Source organism: Aplidium turbinatum, chromosome 2 (genome assembly GCF_918807975.1).
Source record: "Aplidium turbinatum chromosome 2, kaAplTurb1.1, whole genome shotgun sequence".
Lineage (NCBI taxonomy): Eukaryota > Metazoa > Chordata > Ascidiacea > Aplousobranchia > Polyclinidae > Aplidium > Aplidium turbinatum.
Window position 1 is genome coordinate 21,878,249 of NC_137473.1, and position 24,588 is coordinate 21,902,836.

At 37.9% G+C, this 24,588-nt stretch overlaps 1 protein-coding gene across 1 annotated transcript; it reads right to left on the reverse strand.

The window, feature by feature from the left end:
• On the reverse strand, window positions 1-24,588 carry LOC145764653 (guanine nucleotide-binding protein-like 3 homolog). The gene is made up of 17 exons (XM_082576294.1): window positions 24,506-24,588; window positions 12,641-12,699; window positions 10,553-10,696; window positions 9,991-10,107; window positions 7,554-7,643; window positions 6,975-7,107; window positions 6,500-6,600; window positions 6,129-6,276; window positions 5,704-5,791; window positions 5,528-5,639; window positions 5,072-5,137; window positions 4,796-4,938; window positions 4,612-4,708; window positions 4,279-4,366; window positions 3,909-4,060; window positions 719-899; window positions 1-145 (listed from the first exon to the last, which is right to left on the reverse strand). Exons 1-17 carry the CDS (start codon window positions 24,516-24,518, stop codon window positions 45-47), a joined length of 1,833 nt encoding a protein of 610 aa, XP_082432420.1. The 5' UTR covers window positions 24,519-24,588; the 3' UTR covers window positions 1-44.

The following is a 24,588-nucleotide window of genomic DNA, read 5'->3' on the forward strand; positions in this document are numbered from 1 at the left end:
CATTTCAAAAATCGATTTTATTGACAGAAAGCGATCGAGTGAAATCATAATTGCATGTCAGTGGCAAAGTCGTAATCGTCGGCTGATTCAGACGTCAAATTCATCGATGAGAGGAGAGAGTCGCCAAGCTTGTCCGATAATTTGTCTGAAAAAATTTATTGTCAGTCTAGGAATTGGATAAGTTAATAATTGTGAGCCTCGCAAGAACGAGGCCATGCAGTTTGTGTCTGCGAGGCTGCAAATCACCAAGTAGCCTAATGTTGTCGACCAACTAAATATAACGATGTCAATAACCAGCTTTCCTATTGCATTTCTTTCCAATGGTCTTTATGATAACTTTTCGTGATACATATGATAACATTTTAAAACAATGAAAACTATCAATACTACAAAAAAGTGCTCAATGCTAAGCAAAAAAGCAAAGCAGAGCAAATTAAATCAAATATAGTAATAACTATGATAACATTTTTATGTTTACTTCGGTTCAGCTTCGACCTGAAAGCTTAGCTATTAAAAGTGGGTTTAAAGTTAGAGGTAAGCGGACGATCATGTCATAACGCATGGAAGAATATCATGCACAAACACTAAATTGGAAGAGATTCTAAATTTTGTGGGGCACCTTGCCAAACAATGGCGTAATTTCAATTGAGGCGCATAATACGTCACTGTTAATTGAATAAAATATTGTAAAGTCTCTCTCATAGTTTGTCGACATCACCTGCTCGTTTTCGCTTCTTTTTGTTCTGTTTCATCAATCGCTTCACGTCACGGTTTGCCTGAATGTTTCGTCCCTCTGTCGTGACATCATCCAACCCTTCAATGGAGACTTGTACAGCGTCATCTAGCGGCTTGTTGGACTTTACCTTCCTCGGTTTCATCTCGATTGTGAACTGGCCGAGCTGTGATGCAGGTGGAAGCACACATAAGGGAGGACACAAAATTGGTTGGCGTAATGCTGACAATGCCGTCATACAATGTAAGTTATCTAATACGTAGATTCGCCTTATTGGTAACATTTTTGTAGCCCAAAAAATTACCTTTTTGGAATTTTATACATTTATATCAGCATCGCACTTCAAGCATTGCAAGCACAAGGGTCAATAGGGTCAAGCTGGAGTTCTGAGTGTGCAAAAAAAACGCATGTGTATATTTTACATCTCGTATGAGAAGATTGTAAATATTTTCTTCAGACGGAAGTAGAGGTATCACACAATTACACAAATGAGAACAACGTAATTGACCTGACCAGCGCACACAGTTAATTACCATTCGCATACGCCTTGGTGGGGTAACAAGCAAAGAATTTTCACCTCTGCCTGTTTAAAATTTGTCAGTTTTTACGATTACAAGCTCACATGGAATTGAAGGAAGAAGTCACTTAGGGTCCGTGGTATTGTAATTGACAAACATCGCGTCTTTACCATTTTCTTTATTATTCTGAGACAAGAGGGCAGTATAGGCCAGGGGTTGGCAACCTTTTTCATGCGCGGGTCAAATGAAGTAATGATAATGCGGAGGCGGCCAGCAACAATGCTCATTCAATAATATGATATAACTTAAATAACATGATACTATCACAAGATGCATACGGTGATAATCTGCTTTTATTCAGACGTTTCGTCAATCAAACATTTAACTCAATCAGATAAACTTAACGTCCAAGTATCTGAATTCGTATTTGTTCAATATAAAACCTATTCTCGCATCAGACGCATCTAACCTATAACCACTGAGATACAGTTCCAATGCATGCACATTGCACAGTCAAAGGCGCCGGAACGATTTTTGATTGGGGGGGGGCAGGATTATGAAAAAAGGGCACTTTTTGTTGCTGAAAAGCCAATTTTTTTAAGTTTTAAGATAAGATATAGCGATGATGCTTATCCATCAGCTCATCATCGAAAAATGATACAAGTGTCCGGTATTCAAAGAACAATGGCAAGGAAGAGCATCATGCTATGTTATAATGATGTAAGCTAACCTACTGTGATGCAGAATTTTGTGTCGTGAATATTATTTTGAGGCAGAAATGAAAGATTATAATTAGGCTAAAAGCGAATAGCTGAAATTGTTATATCGTATTGCAAAATGTGCAACCTTAAAAGGGCACCATTGCCCCTCCTGCCCCCCATCCACAGAAAATTTGAGGGCAGGGGGTTGTTTAAATGTTGAATGGAAGCTGCTCTAAGTTGAAGTGCATCACTTGACCAATCCTGTATTAGAGTTTTCGATTGGTTAGAACAGGGGTGTGCAACGTGCGGCCCGCGGGCCAAATGTGGCCCGCGAAGAAAAATTATGTGGCCCGCGAAGATGTGCCAATTTTGAATTGTGTACGGTCCGCGAAACATGTTTATACGGTAATTTAGTTTAGTCTGGTACGTTTGAACAATTCATTGTAGAGTGGAATATTGTAGGTTTCGCACCTTCTGTTAACCATTTTAGAAGTCTCTCACCGGCCATCGCCAATCCATTGTATTTAATTTTCTATTCTGATGTCTCTGGACTTATTAATATTCAATTGAGCACTGAGAATATGTCCTTATAATGTTTGTAATGTAGGCTATTGTATTGAGTTTAAAGTTAACCGTTGTTATTGCGTTCATAAACGTAGTTGCACTGATGAGAATTTAATATTCGAAAACGCGTTCTGCAACACTGTTTTTTGCACTCTGTAATGCCAGATGCAGATTTATCTGTAGCTTTCCATCACGCATTGAAGCGGTGATCTGATCATGAAATTTTCTACGGTTCGAGAAAAAGTTTTTTCTGCCTATAAAACGTTGAATGGTAGTTTAATCAATTATTTCAAAAAATGTATGGTTACATAAAAGGCATTATGAACAAAGTACGACTTTGGAAAGCTCACATACAGACAGGACATCTTTTCCACTTTCCAACTTTGAGAGACTATGGAATGCATTCGGAGAAGAAAACTAAATTTGAAAAATTGTTGTATGAATTTTTGGCTCGTTTCAAGGACTTCAAATCTCATGAACATTTGTTTGATATATTCTCTTCGCCATTCAACACGGACATTGACAAAGCACCAGCTGATATCCAACTTGAACTGATTGATCTTCAAGAGAAAAAGGATTTGAAAGCAAAGTATTTAAAAATGAATCTTGGCGATTTTTACCGAAAACATTTCAACTAAGACGACTTTCCACATTTCAAAAATCCATGGCTTCAAAAATGGCACTTTTTGGCTCAACGTATTTGTGCGAACATTTTTTTCTGAAACGGGCGTCATGAAATCTCCCTATTGATCGGTTCTGACAGACCAACACTTGGAAAATGGACTTCGAATTGCGATGACTTCCATTAAAGTAAATTTGGAAAAAGCCGTCAGGAAAAGAAGCCAGCTGCAAACTTCTCACAGAGCTCGTTTAAAGACAGTGTGACAATAAATTTGAATAGCAGTTTTCTTCAGAAATTTATGCGTCCTAACTTATTATTTCTGGAAGGAGATAACCCCTAATATAAGAATAACATGAATAACAAGAAAAACTACTCTTTTGTGCCTGCAACTACTAGAAATCATATGTTAAATAAACGTGCGGCCCGCGGTTTCACCCAATTATTTATATCTGGCCCTCCTGTAACAAAGGTTGCACACCCCTGGGTTAGAAGCTTGAATCAAGTAGTGCGGGTATTTCTGGCTGGTAGGAAGCATACTTACAAGCCATTTAAAAACTTTTGCTTTCTTAAAAAGCAACACATAAGTATAAGTTTCGAATCCTGGTCTCAATCTCAGTCATCGTTTGCACGCGTTTCAAAGGGAGATATCGTCAAACCTAAGATTTGGGAGTCGCCTAGAAAAAGGCTTAAAAAAGCCCTGTACTAGAACACGCAGCACTATGACCGCGTAGGTGCATTGGAATAATGACGTAAAATGTTTAAAAAATAACCTCCTGTGATTGATCCATTTCATCATCACTTTCTGCATCGTCCTCATCACTTTCTGCATCACCCTCATCACTTTCGGCATTGCCCTCATCACTTTTTGCATCTTCCTTATCATTTGAAGCACAGCTCGCTTCTGTGTCCATGACAAAAGGTCCTATAAAATAATGGCAGCTCATATTACAACCTAGAAGAGACAGACACGAGTCGCCAGCTGTGCAGTAGCGACCCCGACGGAGGATCGACACCACATGAACTTGAAAGATGCTTCTATTAATTTCTCAAACCGATTTGCAAGGAATGTAAAGTCAGCCAATCTGATTAAATCAAGATCCAATATTAAACAACCTTTGAAACCGGCATCATGTATAATACCTGATGATTTATATAAAATGGAGCTGTTCTGAGACGGATTTCCTTCGACGACTTTCAGTGATTGCAAGTTATCGGCGTCCAGTTTATCCTGCAATACGACAAAGGTTGAAGAAATAACGGCTTGATCGTTCTCTACACTTTCAAATCCGTATCGATAGCTCATGGCTTCACAAATAATAAAGTGGTAAGAAGCAACAACAGCGCAGCTCTCAGAATGTGCAAATAAGCAGAACATTTCGTGTTACGTAGTTTGGTGAAATAGTTAGAAGGCAACACCGCGATTATACAAACATATTAATTATAATTTTTTTTCATTTTACTATTGGAACTCACCCAGTCGAACTCAGTAGACATCGATTGCACGATCTTGGCGTTGAGATGGCTAGTTCCTTTCTTTTCGGGAGGACGAGTGTAGTAGGTTATCTTACCACTACAAAAGTGATTGGTTAGTTAGCGAGAATTGGTTGAACCACTAGCACCTGTTGTTACCTTACAAACTATATTATTCTAAACTTACCTATTCCAGTCTTGTAACACACATTTAGCAGCGGCAGTGATGTTGGGTACACCGCCCTTCCGCAGCTTTCCTTTACGATGAGCCAGCAACTCCAAAAATTCATTTGTGTCGTTGTAGTTACCAAGGTTGTACCGCATCATCATCTTTGGTAAAAAAAGAAAAGAATGAAATTCAAATTTTCAAAGCGAGCAACTACTTAGTTGGGTGACCATTTAGACTTTAGACCAACATGTAATTGTATTTAGGTAACCCTGAATATAAGTAGCCTAAGTGTACCTGTTCCTTGCTGCACCTGCTCAGCATGGCCGCAACAGGAGGTACAGGATCGTCTAGTGTTTCAACCTGAAAAATATGTTATCGACAATTAGTAAGAATTGCAAATGAACCAACATCAGAAATTCAAATGGCGCAGACTAATATAGTTGCAGAATAAGGAGAAACAACGCGCGCTGCCAGCAATGCGATAAAGAGTGTCACCCTATCAGTATTTTTTGTAACTCTTCATGAATCGTTTTTCCACGATATGCTGTAGTAAAGTGTCTGTTGAAAAAAATAAAAAGGGGGCATTTTCTCAGTTAAATAGTGGTTTTTCAATAAGTCAATTTTCCCTAAAACAAGGTTTAGCAGGACGTAACGTGCAGCTTCCACGCAAACATCGTATATTCGAAAGGGAACAAGGAGAGTACTTGAATGTGCACACTGGTTTTCACGATTATGAAAACAACAACCTACTTTAACACAATTCCTAAGGATGATCGCTGAGGTGTTGTTGCTGGTTGCCATGACTATACCAGGACAATCGATAATCTTTATATGTTTGTTCAAGCTCACTTCTTGGACTGTCCTGCAACACAAGGTGGTGTTATTCCACGCACACTGGTACAGCATGAGACGCTAAGTAAACTCACTTAGTGATTCCGGGCATGGCACCGACGCCGCATGCTCTGCTGCGCTTCAGACTGTTGATGACGCTGCTCTTGCCAACGTTCGGATAGCCTGAGAAAAGCAAACACGTCAAATATCTGATTGGCCGAATTAAAGCTTAGATTCCGCAATTCAATAGTACGCTAAATACAGTTCGAGCTCGGTGTCAAATCGTACTTTGTAACGCGGTTATCGGTCAATTGCTCCAATGTGAACTTGGTTAGGAATGCGTTTCTCTTACTCCAATATGTTTTATTCGCAACTTTCACATGCAACATAATGCACAGTGTTCTGATGCGTTCGCTCGTGGAACAGTTTAATTCAGTAAAGCAATATGATCATTGGTGACACAAATTCCCAAAGAAACACGAAAGAAGTAGACAAAACAACAACAGCTGAGCTAACCCACCGACGACTCCAACAGTGATGGTGGTTTCCACATCGTTCCGACGGGAGTAGTTGGATAACAACTTGAGAAGACTGTCAGCGCCGACACATTGACTGGTGTTTGACAAGATTTCTTGATGAATCCGCTTTAGGGGGACTTTGTGACGAGTCTGGAAACAAATTGGGCTGGAAACCATTCGTGATGAAGAGCAAGTCAAACCATTATGTAATCAATGAAAATATACAACCCAGACAGCAAATCAGACGCTTTTCACATTGATTCAACGACGTGATAAAGCAATAGATTAATTATCAATAGAATAGAATATCACCGAAACATTTATCAACAACAGTTCTAGAAGAATGCCAAACTCAAAGAGGATAAGAACTCACCAGATTGGTTTGTGATTGAGTAGACGCTTTGAAAGCAACGGTAGGAAACTCATTACGCAAATACTTCAACCATTCCTCGACGTTTTCCTTTGGAACTAAATCTACGCACATGCGATTGATCGTGTCAGAAAATTCCTTTCAAACGCTGGCACGCGGTTTCGTGTACATTTTTTAGCACTATTGTAACCTACGAAATGGGAAAAACATGAACCAAACAGCATCAAGCTATGGCCGCCAGTGCTTGATTGATTTTATTTTTGGCAAACTACAAGAATGTGATTTGAAACACGGTGATTGTCGCTATTGTAAAGGATGACGACGATCAAATCAGCGAACCGTGTGCCAGGACGCAGAACAAGACACGACAAATTGTTATAGTATGAAGATCAGAACTTGTTCGGAAATATAAAAACATGTCGATCATAAACTCCTCTCGCAAGCAGTCACGTGACAAAGATCTATGTGTCATAGTCACCTATTTTGTTAAGCATTAAAATAATCCGTTTGGCACCGGACTCCAAAACGATCTTTTCCATCTCGAAACATCGGCATCCTAGTGGATCCCTTGCATCCAAGACCTCCACTACAACGTCAGAGCTCTCAACCACCTGAAACAATTACTCCTATTTTCAGAATGACAGCAAAGTTACCGCTGAACTAGAGAGTTCAAGCTAATCCAGTGGAGACTGGGCTGGAGATGAAAGCTTGAAAGTATTGCGACAAGTGCGGACCAAATTTCAACAATTAAATAATAAAATTTAATTGTTGAAAATTAAATTAACTCATTGTTTGGGATACTACGCACTACGCAGTAATATATAAGATGGACAAAAATACGTAGGGAAAATGATAACACCAGAAAACGACATCGAAACATATAATACAAAATACAATTCAAAACTGTAGCCGAATAGGGAACTAGCCGAATCGGACTGTAGCCGAATAGGGAAATAGCCGAATCGGACTAGCCGAAACGGGCCATTCCGAGTTTTCTGTCACGTTTTCATTACTAAAAATATTAAACAATATAACAAAGGGCTAAGACAAAGCTTACCTTTCTGAATTCCTTGTAGTAAGCCTTCCGGGACAATTCCTTGGTGCTGCTTGAGAGAAGCTGATCGGTTTTCTGGCTGGGGGCACTCTCCTGAGAACAACCAATGCAGTGATTAAAAACAAATATTATAAAGTATATTCCAAAATACATGTCACGAAATCCTGCAGAACAGAACTGCCAACTTGGCGCTAGTCAACCGACCGCGAACGAACTGTCATGGGGTCATTTTAGAACAGGGTATTAGCAAGACTATCTGACATGAATTCTACAGGGTGGTCCAAAGAAGTGAGGACTAAATTTCACATTAAATTCAAACACTGTTTCTGGAAAATTATACTTACACCCATGGGGAATACTTTAAATGAGATCATTGAAACACACTGTCATAAGGGGCTATCACCTGCTAAGATTTTCAAGGTTTTAAAAGGGATTGTGAGTCGATTTAGTGTACAAGGCAGTAAAAAGGTTCAAAGAGACTGGTAGCTACTTGTCAACAGTCAAAAGCACCCCAGAGACGAGAGGTCCACAAGAACCAAAAAATTAATTAAGAACATTAGAGTAAAGTTGCAATGGAATTCTGGAAGGAGCAGCAGAAAACTTGCTAAAGAGGCCCATGTTAGCCGTTCAACCGTCCAGAAGGTGCTGGTAGGGATCTCAAGGTCAAGCCCTACAAAACTACCAAACAACAACTTCTATTTGATGCCATAAAGAAGAAGAGGTTCGAAAGATCTATCAAAGATTTTTTTAAATAAGCTTCTTGATGGCACGCAGCAACAAGTTCTCTGGACTGATGAGAAATTATTCACCGTTCAAGATGGTTCAAGCCATATAGAGCAGCCAAAATGATCGGATTTGGATTAAATCTTTACTGTTGAACGCCGAACTTCATGAAATATCAAAGTGAAATATCAAATTTGAAATGAAATATCAAAGTTTGTTTAGTAGTCATATTTTTCATTTGACATGCAACCAGACTTCAAACTAATTACGGCCAAGACAGAGTTAAACTTATATACATCATGAATAGACTAACACTGCCAAACTGAAGTTTTGTTTCGAAATACCACTGTTTTAAACAATTGAAAACTTTTTGAACCACTCAATTTAGTTAAAAAATAGTATATTTAGCAATCTTGTTTTCATATGACTCCCAAGTAAACTTTAGGTCAATCACACTCAACAAACCAAATTTTCAGGACGTTTAATTGAACTATCAAGACAAATTAAAACTCAAAATATCATAGACAACCAAGAAATAAAAGTTCATTCTACAAATACGTAAAAAACAAGGCTATAAAACTAAGCTTTTATAAGCTAAGAAATAAAGCTTAAGCAATGGAAACAATTTCGAAAAGGACCCATCACATGCGGAAATGAAAGTTCCACCATCAGAGTCCCTTCCCTCAGGAGTAAACGCCCCCTGAGCATAGTCAAAACCTTGAATCAACTCCGAACCGGTGTCGACCGTACTAAATCTGCAATGGCAAAGTGGGGCTACAACACGAGCCCAGTTACATGCATCTGTGGCACTAAGACCTTAGGAGGACCATCTTCTTGAGTGCCACCAGCTTACCACCCAGTGCAGCATTCATTTTTGTTTTAACAAAATTCAGTTTAACATATAAGATTTTTTCTTCTATAAATCAAAGTAATAGAACACTAAGTCAACAAACTTCAACAGGACAAACCTGCTTCCTTTGTTAACAAACTTCAATCCCCATTACCAGCAACTAAGTTATTAGTAAAAAACGATTTGAAAACAATTAGCAGGTACAAACAACTTACACTAACATGAATTTTACTGGGATAGTCATTGATTTTAATTTTTAAAAGCGTTTTTGAGCTGTTTAGTCAATAAAAACTCGCCTCAGTAATGTATCAAAAGATAAATAAAACTCTTTGAAAAGTTATTTCACTCTGTTGGTTATATCGGCCTATGATGCTGTCGAGGGTGACTGTGGGAGCTAGTAATGTTTTAGCGCTAAACTAAGTGCCAATATCCATGAAAACTGGCATCATGCTTCATTGATTTCATTTGTTAACAATATCCTGCTCCACCGATCAGTGCCGCTCTGATTGGTCGAATTGTTGGTGAAGTTTCAGCATAGGGGATTTATTATGGTACCTTTTGGAAATTTAAGTCTTGGGAACAGGTCGGCCACGTCAGAATGTCCTGATCCGTCACAAACAGACGATACAATATTGTGATTTGAGATAGTGACTTAACCGAGCACAATTTGTTAATGAAACCGTGTCATAGCCTTGCCCAAAAATAACTTTTTACAAATTCATTTATGGTATTAAGAAAATCTATCCTTGCCAAGCAGTCTAAAACAAAACTAACTACACCAACACTGAAGATGTACAATTGTACATACAACTACAAAACTTTTTAATATGAGGTTGACAAGCCAACCTCCTAAAACACACATGATACCTTCGCTTCAAAAGCTTTTTGCCGCTTCATTGCATTTTCCTGAAGACTCTCCAGACTCCTCCGTTTGTTGACCTCATTCCTTCGAGCTTCTTTTTGTCGTTGTTTTTCCTCCTCCGCCTACACACAACATCACTCAACATCCAATACTGTGACTGCATGGCTTGCTTTCATCACATTTCATAAAAACAAGAACATTTCTAGTAGAAAGTGCATGTCCCTAGGGCCTAGGCTAATACACAAAAGCCATTGTTAACTCAATAAAATGTCGTTCAATCAGCCATCTTTGACTGTCGGGTCATGTGAATTGCTAGTGCAATGACAAGATCTGGTAACATTGACCTGAAAACATATTGAAGAATTGCATGTTCTCCAGTGTAATAATCATATACCTGAATGTCATTGATATATATCGTGCTTTGTTTCTTCTTCATGTTCTTTATACATATTGTAGTATTAAAATAGCAAACAAAACTGTAATTCGCTGTAGATCAACTTTTTGGTTCAACAGTCAGCACATGCACAAGAAGTAGACTGAGTATATATTAATATACTAATCACTGACCCTTTGCTTCCGCATTTCCGCTTCGTGGAGGATTTCCTCTTTGAAAGGGATTGAATTTGGAACTCCTGCATCCTTCTTGGTATTTCTTGATTTCCCCTCTCCTTTCTTAGCAAGTTTTTTAACTTTCTTGTTATGGGCAGCAACCTTAAAATGGAAACAAGATCGTAACCAACGAATTTAGAAATTAATGAGGTCAGTGATTTTAAGGTAAGTTTGTCCAGAAAGGTGGTTGACCAGTGAGAAAATCCTATTTATTGTTGGAACACAAAGTTTGAGAATGTTTTGCGAATTTTGAGAAAGAAAACAGGTTACCAATTTCCATTACCATTCATCAAGCTCAGGGTGCGTTGTACAGTATCATCGTTTGCACAGACTACACATTTCACGATAGTTCACATGAACTGTAGATTTGTTTTACAAGACGTTTTGAGTTGTCATTGTTCGCAATCAGCAACTCGATACTTTCTTTTTGCTAAGTGGTTTGGGTCACTTTTTAAGTCTCAAGATCAGTATCGCCGATTTTGGTCAATTTTTAAGTATATATGTAGTTTCAGTAGGTAGCCTAAGCTATTGGCAAGATTTGACAGACAATATCACTGAGATTTGTCAAACGCTTTGCAAACAGTCTATAGCTTTATGCCACTTGGTCGACGAAAAAACAAAGAAGCTTGGAGGCATCAGGCATGTACACCATTTTTGGCTTTCCTTGCTTGCATTTGTTTTCCCAGAGTATCTAACTGTCTAAGTTAGTGGATCTGTTGTCCTGATGTCTTGCTATATGACCTGCCCATGACCATTTTCTTTAAAATTATCACAATATCCTGTAATTGTGTTTAATTTTGAATCCATTGAGCAGTTTTTTGTCTCGCCATGTTAAACCCATCATAATATATTACTAAGAATTTAAGACAAAAAAAAAAATTGAGAAACTTAAAATACACGTCAGGAATACAAAGCATCATGTTTTAAGTGTTGAAACCAGTAATATTTTTTTAAGTATTACATGGCAACTCTACTTGTCGGATATCACAGCTGAGTTGACGACCCCCTGCTTCTATGAATCCCTGCCCCAGGTAAAAATCTGACGCTGTTTACACTGAATCAACGTATGCAGACGTTGGGCAATGTAATGAGGTATCTTATGCAAGTTTTTGCCTACACTTCCTAAGAATCACTGTTTTGGAAATAAATTTGTTTTTACCAAAATACAACAATTTTTCATTGACGTTTTGTTAGCTGACTCATCACATCAAGTGCGAGAGTAAATTACTTTGATCATTTGTCTTAATTGTTTATGTCAGAAACATGTGTTCTTGAATTCAAAAGATGTACAAACCACTATTACAGAAAATACAAGACCATAGCAATTTGCCACTTCCAAGACAAACACATATTGATAAATACAACGAAGAAATACTATTGATATAAATGAAAGAAGTTAATCCCAAATGCACCAATCCCCTACTTTAAACACAGTACAAACTAAGGTTAATTAAACTTGTACACTGTAAGTACTGTACTAGCAAATCAAACAAAATCTGTCAAAAACTGAATTTAAAATGAAACCAAGACAAAGGAATTTTGTATCAAAATTAAACGTTATTTAAAAAAACTTGTTTTATCATTTAAACACATCCAAGTCCTAATAACAGATAGTGTTTTGAAAACCATGGCGTTTGCAACTAAGTTCAATGCCATAGTTATATTAGTTATCATTAACATACAGCAACACAAGCTGCATTGTTGTTGAAGGCTGCACTGGTGGCTCTACGCCAGAAAACTTGGGGGGAGGGGGGCTTGATGAATGTTGTTGATTGTCAAAGAGATAAAAATTCAGAAATACTTTTTCAAAATATTTTTCATGACCTAACAGGGATCAAACCAACCCACTACCAATTGATCTGCAAACACTTGACTCCAGCCACTAAGCCATTGAGTGACCAAGAAACGCCAACTTGCCAATTTAGTCTGTTTAAACATTCCAAAGAAATTCTTGCATCCGATTACAACTAACACCATCTTATAAAACCATTTTGACTCACTGAAGCCCCGGGGTAAATGAGATAGGAAAACGACAATTGAACTTACATTTTTTCTTATTCTGTACTTCTTGCTGCAAGTCATTCGCTTACTGGCTTTTCGCAACTCTGTTGACATAAAAAAGTGAAAATTAAGCATTCAATTGTCCATCGCCACGGTCTACAGCTTTATGCCAAGATCCCTAGGCCGCAAGCAAGGCACAAATGAGGGGTCTATTACTATTCGGCGAGTCCGATTCGGCTAATCTGATTCGGCGAGTTCCCTATTCGGCGAGAGCCTTTTTTGGCGAGTGCCCTATTTGGCAAGTTTTTGAAATTTTTTCAGTTCAGTTGAGTTGTTTTTATTTCTGACCATCATATGAAAAACAATACACGTCAACATGTAGCAAAGGTAGAAGCGACAAAACGTTAAAACGTGCTTGAATCCGTCTTGTCAGTTCAGTTGTTTTTATTTTTGATCATGATATCAAAAACAATTCACGTCAACATAGCAAAGGTGCAGAAAAAGGTAGAAGCGACAAAACGCGAACGTTAAAACATGCTTGTGACCGAAGTAAGTTATTAAGCTGAAAGAAATTTGGCATGGTCGCAACACCTTCAGAAAAATTTAAAAAATGAAGGGAAAATGAAAAAAAGAAAATGTTACAAAAAAAAATCCTGTTTAATGTCTATAAGTTAGTACTTTTGAATAGTTAAGATCATTAGCTTGGATCAACAAATGTGTGGCCTACAGCTTGGATTGAAAGAAAATTATCGGGTACCGTAGCCTACTTATCCCAACCAGCAGAAATTGCCGTTTTTACATCGTTTTAACGTCATTAAACGTTGAAATCGCGTAGAAAAGAGAACTTTGCTGACTAGGATACGTTAAAACTGGGAAACATTCACAGAAGCCCTTCGATTTGTTCCAAGAACCCATTTAGCCTAACAGTTCATTTGTACATTGATTCAACGTCTGAATACATTATCTTAAAAATGCAACGTATCCAAGGGCTTCTGTGAATGTTTCTCAGTTTCAACGCAGGCCTTAATACTCGTGTTTTTTACCGGCAGCCATCGTGGCCTACCGAGAGCTCCTTCTCGGCGGCCAAATTTGCGTGCTTGGAGGCCAAAATACAATAACGATAGCACAAGTAAATAGCATTAAACCTGCAACAATGTTGAAATGATCACTTAGCGTTGTTGAAGTCTGGGCGACGTCCTGCAATAGAAGCGTTGTACCACGCATTATATGTTTTATCGGGATTGTAATCCGGTATTGCGGAACCATCTAACGACCCTAAATTATTTTAACTGCTTGCAGCTCAGTAAATTGTTTCAACTGCATACCGCCTTTCATAAAACCTGACCATTTATTCCGTTATGATGTCACCATTGAGGGTGTAAAGTCACTAACCCACAGCGTTCTCAACTATGAAGACACATGTTTTACCCACGGATGTCAACTAACCTAGTTCTCCTTTTTAACAACGATTCAATGTCCGACAACATTGAATCGATATAAAAACGACAATATTGCCAGCCGATGTAAATTAACACTTCGGATTAACACTTCGTTAAAATAAACATCGGGAATTGCAAACAAGACTTACAGCGCTGGTGATCGCAGCTGGATATATTCAATACAACAGTAGTGACTATGATGCGCTGACCTAATTCTGCGTCACTCTTTGATACTACATATTTTCGACATTTAATCCACCATCATTCTTTTGCGAAATTAAATAATTGGCTAGAAGAAACCGGCGGCCAAACTTGGTCGACGGAGGAGGTAGTACAGGCGGTCATTCAAGCACTACTTAGCGGCCATGGCCGCCGGCTGCTTTAAGGCTTGCAACGTATCCCAGTCATCAAAGTTCTCTTTTCTACACGATTTCAACGTTTAGCGACGTTAAAGCGATAGGCCACACATTTGGTTAGCCTTCTCATTCTGTTACTACAATGTAAAAATGAACTGTTAGGCTAACTGGCTTCTTAGAACAAATTTTTGCTGGAAGGAATAAGTAGGCTACGGTACCCGATAATTTCCTTTCAATCCAAGCTGCAGGCCACACATTTGTTGATCCAAACTAATCATTTTAACTATTCAAAAGTACTAACTTATAGATATAATGATTTTTTTTGTAACATTTTATTTTTTTAATTTTCCCTTCACATCTTAAATTTTTCTGAAGGTGTTGCAACCGTGCCAAATTTCTTTCAACTCAATAACTTACTTCGGTCACAAGCACGTTTTTAACGTTGGCGTTTTGTCGCTTCTACCTTAAAAAACAACTGAACTGACATGACAAATTCAAGCACGTTTTAGTATTCGCGGTTTGTCGCTTCTACCTTTGCCATGTCGACGTGTATTGTTTTTGATATGATGGTCAGAAATAAAAACAACTGAACTGACATGACGAATTTTAATTTAATAGTTCAAACATTTTATTTTTATTCCTTTCTGCACGTTCAGCGACGTTACAACGATGTGAAAACAGCTAGGCTACAGTACCCAATAATTCCCTTTCAAAAATAAAATTTCAAAAACTTGCCAAATAGGGCACTCCCCGAAAAAGGCTCTCGCCGAATCGGACTAGCCGAATCGGACTCGCCGAAACGGGCCATTCCGACAAATGAGACAAGGCGGGAATAACGCATGACCCGAATAACGCAAAGCTCGAATGCTGCAATGTATGAATGACGCAATGCCCGAATGTAGCAATGCATGACTGACACGAGATTTGATTATTTCGTAATAAAATTATTCGTTCTTTTGAATGCGGTAGTAATTTCATTTGCCACGGTAGCAATGTCAAGTTTCATTTTTTATACAAACAAAAATACAAGAATTAATTTTTTGCACTTAACAAAAAAAATGAGACTTTGTTATTTCTCACTAAAACTCATTATTTTTTTAATACGGTAGTAATTCCATTTGCCACGCAAACAAATTTTTCCACTTTCTTTCCACGAAATGAAGATAAAGCTGCCATTAATTCATTTGTTGCTTTTTAATCTTAATGGACACATCTGCAGGGAACTCTTACTAATCAGAAACGATTGGCAAACTCGAAGTGACAGGCTAAGTCTGGCTTCCAGCAGTTAATCTCGTTCCTCGCTGCTTCAGGAACAACACAAAAGGTCAGTTGTAACACTATTTCGTTTTCGAAGACCGATAAGGTTTGGACTCGCCGTCAAACACGTTTTGTGATTAAAACTATACTTCATATATCTTGATCAAGCACTTCTGCAAGCATGCTCAATTTGCGCTTGACAACTTTTTTCTGCGTTATGACATTCTCCTGCATTTTCTAATCTTTTCAAACGCATAACAAAACCCGATTGCCACAATTTCTAAATGGAAGACAACAATTTTTTGTCAAAATAAAACAAAACTTAGTGAAAAAAATTTTAACATAAAAGCAGTAATTAACTCACCAAAATCACTATTCAAAAAAACAATTAATTTTAGTGAGAAATAGCAAAGTCTCATCTTTATTTCGTTCTATTTATTATATATATTTATTTATTAAGTGCAAAAACAGTTTTTATATATATATATATTTGTTTGTATAAAAAATTACAATTGAAATTGCTGAAAAATCTTAGTATGAAATAATGAAAGCTCGTGTCATTTATGCATAGCGACATTCGGGCTTTGGGGCATTCATACCTTGCTGCCTAGGGATCGCGTCATTCGGACCGCAGCATAAAGTCGTGCATCTCAATTGTCACATCATAAATACAAGCAATAAAATGGGTCTGCTACTATTCGGCGAGTCCGATTCGGCGAGTCCGATTCGACTAGTCCGATTCGACGAGTGCCCTATTCGGCGAGAGCCCTTTTCGGCGAGTGCCCTATTCGGCGAGGTTTTGAAATTTTTGAAAGGAAATTATCGGGTACCGTAGCGTAATTATAATTGCCGTTTTTACATCGTTTTAACGTCGCTAAACGTTGAAATCGTGCAGAAAGGAATAAAAAGAAAATGTTTGAACTATTAAATTAAGATTCGTCATGTCAGTTCAGTTGTTTTTATTTCTGACCATCATATGAAAAACAATACACGTCAACATAGCAAAGCTAGAAGCGACAAAACGCGAACGTTAAAACGTGCTTGAATTCGTCATGTCAGTTCAGTTGTTTTTCTTTCTGATCATGATATCAAAAACAATACGTCAACATAGCAAAGGTGTAGAAAAAGGTAGAAGCGACAAAACGCGAACGTTAAAACGTGCTTGTGACCGAAGTAAGTTATTGAGTTGAAAGAAATTTGGCAGGGTCGCAACACTTTCAGAAAAATTTAAGATATGAAGGAAAAATAAAACAAAGAAAATGTTACAAAAAAAAATAAAATAGATCATGTTAATGTCTATAAGTTAGTACTTTTGAATAGTTAAAATGATTAGTTTGGACCAACAAATGTGTGGCCTACAGCTTGGATTGAAAGGAAATTATCGGGTATCGTAGCCTAGTTATCCCGACCAGCAAAAATTGTTCCAAGAACACAGTTCATGTTTACATTGTAGTAACAGAATGAAAAGGCTAAACAAATGTGTGGCCTATCGTGTTAACGTCGCTAAACGTTGAAATCGTGTAGAAAAGGGAGCTTTTGCTGACTAGGATACTTTGAAACTGAGAAACATTCACAGAAGCCCTACGATTTGTTCCAAGAACCCATTTAGCATAACATTTCATTTGTACATTGATTCAACGTCTGAATACATTATCTTAAAAATGCAACGTATCGTAGGGCTTCTGTGAATGTTTCTCAGTTTCAACGTATCCTAGTCAGCAAAAGCACCCTTTTCTACACGATTTCAACGTTTAGCGACGTTAAAACGATAGGCCACACATTTGGTTAGCCTTTTCATTCTGTTACTACAATGTAAAAATGAACTGTTAGGCTAACTGGGTTCTTGGAACAAATTTTTGCTGGTCAGTATAACTAGGCTACGGTAGCCTACCCGATAATTTCCTTTCAATCTAAGCTGTAGGAGTGTAGGTCACACATTTGTTGATCCAAACTAATCATTTTAACCATAGGCGCCTAAGCCGTGGGGGCCAGGCCTCCACGCATATTTCCGCGTGGGAGCAACTTTTTATGCGGCATTGATACATAAAACAATAGATGAACTAGCGATCGGCAGCAGGAAAACATTTTTAAATACAAACCGCAACAGCTTCGCAGTAAATAATCACTAGAACGAGTAGCGATGCTACAATCCCACCCCAGACAAAAAAATCTGTCATTTTTACGTTGATTTAACGTCTGCAGACGTTGAATCAATGTAAAAATGACTGATTTTGCTGCCTGTGACATAGCAAAAATCTACCATTTTGCGTCGATTCAATGTCATCAGATGTTGAATGCACCCAAAAACAACATAATTTGCTACGTTGACGCAGCGTGCGTTTAGCTTAATGCGCTTGCAAACAGACTCGATGTCGCTTTCGAAAGTCGAAACCTCTGCAGAGAATTGTCGCGGCAGTGAATCGCTTGCTGTGAAAATGAACTTAAAGTCTCGGCCCGAGGTTACCACTAACCAACGTAACAAGGGCTGGTACAAACCGCACTGCCCACAGTCGCACACGCGGCATAATCAACACAACAACGGACTCGCGCAAACTGCATGGCGCACACACGTCCGTTGCCATAGAAACCCGATCAAAGGCGGGGAATATGCGCATCTTTTGTTTCATCTGCAACACGAAAACGGGCGTATTACAGCGAATTGGAACTTGAAAGCTGGTCAGCCATAAGTTGCGATATTGTAGTGAAAAGGGAGCAATGTCAAGTCGAAAACTTAATCAAACGTCTCTATAACTATTTTTCAAGGGCTGTTTACGGATGTCAGCAACTTTTAAATTTATTAAAGGTGACGTGCTGTTGAATTGATGTAAACATGAATGATTTTGCTTTCAACAGGTATATTTTCAAGCGTATGATCAAGTTAGTATTTTCATTCCATTTACAGTATACCTTTTAGTAAACCTTTTCGTCTCTTGTTTCATGCTAATAAATCTAGTTCGTTGCTAAACTTTATGTTGCGCTTAGCTTAAAGAGTCGCAGTCCATCAACCGCTAGCCAACGCAGACGCATAGCATGTGTTTTGGTCGAGCTTTGTTTATAATAATTAACGGTAGGTCGAACGTAGCGATAACTCCGAGTGTGGCAATAAAAGCAATCCTAGTGTGACGACATAATTACGTCATCCATCTGCGTGACATTTCGCTGAATTTACGTTGCTGCTGATGAAACACGCTTTCGCCCCCACGGCCAAAAAAATAGTTAGACGCCTATGATTTTAACTATTCAAAAGTACTAACTTATAGACATAAACATTATTTTTTTTGTAACATTTTCTTTGTTTTATTTTTCCTTCACATCTTAAATTTTTTTGAAGGTGATGCAACCTTGCCAAATTTCTTTCAACTCAATAACTTACTTCGGTCTCAAGCACGTTTTAACGTTCGCGTTTTGTCGCTTCTACCTTTTTCTACACCTTTGCTATGTTGACGTGAATTGTCGCTTCTACCTTTGCTATGTTGACGTGTATTGTTTTTCATATGATGGTCAGAAATAAAAACAACTGAACTGACATGACGAATTTTAATTTAATAGTTCAAACATTTTATTTTTATTCCTTTCTGCACGATTTCAACGTTTAGCGACGTTAAAACGATGTAAAAACGGCAATGCAATTAGGCTACGGTACCCGATAATTTCCTTTTAAAAATTTCAAAAACTCGCCGAATAGGGCACTCGCCGAAAAGGGCTCTCGCCGAATAGGGCACTCGCCGAATCGGACTAGTCGAATCGGACTCGCCGAATCGGACTCGCCGAAACGGGCCATTCCGCAATAAAATACATTAAATATGTAGGCAAACAGTGCCCAATTTATTCAATAAATGTATAATTCACAATACTGTGTCCTCAATATATAGTAATGAAACAATAATTTAAAACCTACCAGAGGCCTGATGCGGACTGAGTCCCACCCTCAAAAGTAAAAACAACAAACCATTTTTTATTCTTTATTACTAGCTGAACATCATGTTGCTAAATGGGCTAAATCATTTGTTACACTACGGGACAAATGACAATTTTTTTTTATTTGACTTCATTATTAAATTCTAATGTAAAATCATTTTTGAAATCTGGTGGTGATGAACTTTGCTTTAATAAACGTTTTTCCACAAAAAGATCAATTTTGGTAATTGTTTTAACTAAAATTGTGATGTTACACTACGGGACACCTGAAACAACCAACAATTTACCCATTTTTCTGCGATCAGCATTTCTTCCTCAATTAGCTTTTAACATTAAATTTTTTGGCGGTAAATGTGTGTATGGATTTATTTGTGTCATAGGCGATTATCTAAGAAGTTTGAAATAATTTAAACTGAATCTCTACAATGTTTAGTATGTTACACTACAGGATGTTACACTACGGAACACAATTTCCTTGCATTACTTAATTCAAAACATACGAACGAATTCAAGAATAAAACGAAAAATTTACAGCAACTTATGTATCAAATAACATTCTGTGTTAGTCAGTGTGTATGCAGTTGCATCATGTATGCACTTGCAAAGGCCGGAATGGCCCGTTTCGGTGAGTCCGATTCGATGAGTCCGATTCGGTGAGTCCGATCCCTTAACGGGTGATTTTTTCAATTTTTTTTTTTAATTATTGGGTAACGTAGCTTAATTATCATTGCCGTTTTAGGGTTAGGGGTTTGGGGTTAGGGGTTAGAGGTTAGGAACTCACCGAATCGGACTCACCAAATTGGACTCACCGAATAGTAGCAGACCCTGCAAAGGCATGTATCACATTCTGATATTTGCTTCCAGGTAAATTGTTAATAAAATCCTTCCAGCACCTGCCATCAGCTCAGGCTCAGCTTTTAGCCAAAATATCCTTTAGGTTTATCACTCCAATATCATCATTCATCATCCTCTGGATATCGATAGCGATTAGGCCCACACGATGTTAGATACTCAACTCGTATCTATCCTTCAGATTTAAGGTGTGTCAAAACCTTCCCTACACTGAAATTTTTGTCATAAATTACCGCAACCCAAAAGTTTTCAATTTCGTCATCTTCGTCTCTTTCTTTTTGAAAATCAGTAGTTTGATGATTTGTTGACAACAGATAATTTTGAATTGGTTCTTGCTGTTCCAATGTTATTTGATGTTTTTTTAAATTCCATCCAAGTCAGGTTCTTTGGTTTTTTCTATATATGAAGAGCTTATTTCCAAAACCGCTTACATCCACTCAGGGCCTCTGAGAAAATTTTTTACTAGGGGTACGAAGAGTCATTCCGGGCCCCCTTCTCACTTCGGACCCTCTTTGGCTTTGGCAAAACGCGTGATGTTTGCTTAGGCATATTGCACACTATACAACATTTTACTGCAGAATTGGACATCTGTGCGCAATAATAGTACAGGCTGCAATAAAACTATTATTTAGTGTTTTGTGTTGTGCATATCATGTGATCTGTCCCTCGCTAATTTGTGTATCCTGCATTGAATTCCTGTGTCAGTTGTTGATGGTGCTGTTGAAAGGTGTCGCTTGTGGACTACAGCTTTAACGTAAAATTTTCAAATTCATTTATTTTTTTCTCTTAGATGTAGCCTATAGTTATTTCTGATGAGGACACTATGTGGTGTCGAAAACGTTGTATTTATATAGTAGTTTTTTTTCTTTTTTTGTGTGTTTAATAGAAAACGTTAAATCTGTTAATGTTACTGAGTGTTAGGTATGCGCATAGGCGTCGAAATAGGGTGGGCAGGGTGGGCGACGCCCACCCTGCCGTGAAACGAGGGTGGGCAAAATATGTTTCGCCCACCCTGTTTTCATGACATGTATGAAGTGTTTGTTACAATTATTTCCGTTTTTCTTAAACGCTGGATTATCCAACCAACAGCAGCGCAACTTTTTGTTTTACGCTATGTCTCTCGCTAAGTATCCGACAGAACAAAGCAACAACGCTGCGTGGCAATAAGGGGGTACTCACTACACTGTTGTTGTTACGGCAACTGCCACAGCTGGCAATTCCTAGTGAGAGAAAGCCACGTTTGATCTTTTTCCGAATGGTCTCACTTTCGTTACATCACAATCAAACTTGAGTTCCCGGTCAGCGTAAGGGAATGTGAATATGACATCATAATGAACATGACAATAAAATAACCGATACAAACTAAAGACGTACTGAAACAATTGCTTTTACAAATCAAAATGCGGCAAATCCGAAGGCGCCGCTTTAAAGATAACAGGTCACGAGTCACGCGCTTTTTAGGTCCCAAAGGAAAACATAAGAGAAGTTTGTTTAGTTTAGCAGCGCATAAGATCGCAAGGTGCAAGAAAGAAAACATCCAACCTATTAAAGCTTAGCCTAATTGCTGCAGCGACGCTAAACGCAGTCTTTGTGAGAAAGACTAACCAGTAAACCACACTCTTCGAAATTAGCGTCGGCAATTGCCGAGGTGATTGTAAGGACCACAAGATTACAAGAAAAAATTAATTTTCTTAGACTACACCAGACTAGGATGTTGATTCAATCTTGCTATTGCTGGATGTTTTATTTGGGTTACTTCCTACTTCGCCGGCGCTTAGACACGTGCCCACTGCCCAGCTGAGAGAATCTTTTATAGAAATATCACCCTATTTGCATTGATTTCTACGTCAAATTAATGTAAGCTGAAGCATCTACTCCTTGTTGCGCCTCGCTTTCTGTTATCTTGTCTAGCTGATACAGCTCTGATGATACCGATTCTGTCTAGTTTATCACACAGACTTTGTTGCTCGCAGTAAATCGAGGCAGTCTTCTCGCAGGGAGCTCTTGATATGTTACCTGTACCTGGTTGAGCAATTAACGTTATTTTATGATAATTCAACGGTACTAGATGTCGAATTAATGTAAAACAAGCGTAAATTTCTTATTGGGCATTGTTGTTACGCAATATAACCCGCCGAGAAAATTAAATCGATTTGTGCTGACTCGAACGTTGAATCAACCCAAAATTAACTTACTTTCCTCCTTCCCGTGAGTTTTTTAACGTGAATTACCGTAACAGCGTGCGTATGCGTTGCTCGCTTTATCACTACTTTTGGTATTATTACATCACAACAAATCAAACAATGCGTTCGTGATAGACTACTCTAGTATATTTTTCGCTTCTCGTTTTAGTATAATCTTTTCCTAGTACGGTCGGTAAGTGTTCACAGCAATTGCCGATGCCGAGGCAACTTCAACTTTTGCCGTTTGGCCTAAGCAACGTTTTTGCCGAAGTAAAAATATGCTAATTTCGAAGACTGAACCATTGCGAATTTGCAAACATATACAAAACACATTCAATGAAATCTGTTTGAAAACTCTCGCCCACCCAGAATTCCTCTTTTCTAAGAAAAAATCGACGCCTATGGGTATGCGTGCAGTATCTGGTAGGCTACAACAAGTCAAGCTCTCTACCAAAGCTCAAATATATAAGATCTTGTTAAAACATAATCAAATTAATCATCTGACCAATAAACTGTCTTAATTAACTTTTGCATTCACCACATGCCTAGCAGAGGTAAACGAAGTCACTTTTTTTACTCCGGCTGCGCTCCTGCTTCGACAGTAGGCTATTCATTCCGGCTCCTGCCCCGAAGTTCATTTTGAAGTGAAATAAGCGTAAAACTACTGTTTTCAAATAGTTTATAAAAAACAAAAAAAATCCCAAAAATACCAGGGCTTTTAAAAAAAAAGAACGGGCTTTTCTCAACCCTGCTTTGCTACACTATGCCCCCTCCCCGGACAAGAGAATAACCAACTTTTATGATTTAATTTAAGGTGCTTTTAACAAAATGCTTTTCCATGCAAAGCATTAAATCACCACTTTGGGCCCCTAATTTGCGCGCAATTAATTTAATTACCTTTCCGGGCCCTTTTTCTACATTACGCCCATTTTTTACCCTATCTGCCCCTGAAGTAGGCATTGCTGTCTAAAACTTGAAAATATGGTTAATTTACTGATTCTGATTCAATTAAAATCATTTTAAGTTGTTAACTAAAATTCTTATCTAGAGTGCGAATGTAAATATTCCATTGAAGGTCATGTTACACTACGGGACATAAAAAATAGTTACACTACGGGACACAATTATTTCTCATTATTCAAGGCAGTAGTTTTTATCAAATCTGTTAACATTGTTACACAAAAACATAAGTGGTATGCTTGTTACACTGCAAAAAAAAATTTTTCTCTAACCGACTTGTATTTTGAAATATAAAGAAATTTGTGAAAAAAATCAACATTTTGTTACACTACGGGACATCAGAATTAGGTTGATTTTGGGAACCATAATGTGATGCTATGATATAATATCAGTGCAAGTTAAAAGAAGCTGCAAACACATTAGTTTGTGTCACTGTAAAGTGTAGCCCAAAAAATATTTAAATTTACTCAAAAATTAACCGCTAAATCACTTGGCGAAAACAAGGCATTTTGTGCACCACACTCAACCACATTTTCTCATTGGTAAATAAGGCTAAAAATTTGTGTTCAGAATGTAGAAATTTGAAAAATAAAGTACGCAGTGTGAAACTGTAAAGCAACACCATTCCAAAAATGTATTATATAACAGGTACCCATTTGACAACTTTCAAAAATTTAACAACTTTTCTCTTCCATATGATTTTGCCCAAGTAGTAATTTTTGGAAAAGAAAGTTTTCAAAACAACTGTTTTCATAACTCAGGGGTGAAAGGGTTAAAAGCAGTATGTGTCTATCGAGCTTCATTGTGTATTATTGAAAGTTTGCTCAAATAATGCATGACAAACAAACAGCTCAGGAGTGATACAGTTCTAAGCGAATTAATCATCACAATAACCACTGACATCCACAAAAGATGAAACTTTTAAACTTCAGACAGTATACTTACTTGGTCGCCTCATCTTGCAATGAATCCAGTTGAAAAAATAACCTAAACTGGATTAAATTAATTGAAGTTTATTGGTGTTGACT

What these genes read in the sequence shown, in the direction of transcription:
- LOC145764653 (XM_082576294.1), bottom strand. An exon ending in AGTACAGAATAAGAAAAAAT is followed by an intron (nt 10,697 to 12,640) that starts GTAAGTTCAATT and finishes TTCCATTTTAAG; the next exon opens with GTTGCTGCCCATAACAAGAA. An exon ending in GCCATGCCCGGAATCACTAA is followed by an intron (nt 5,640 to 5,703) that starts GTGAGTTTACTT and finishes CTTGTGTTGCAG; the next exon opens with GACAGTCCAAGAAGTGAGCT.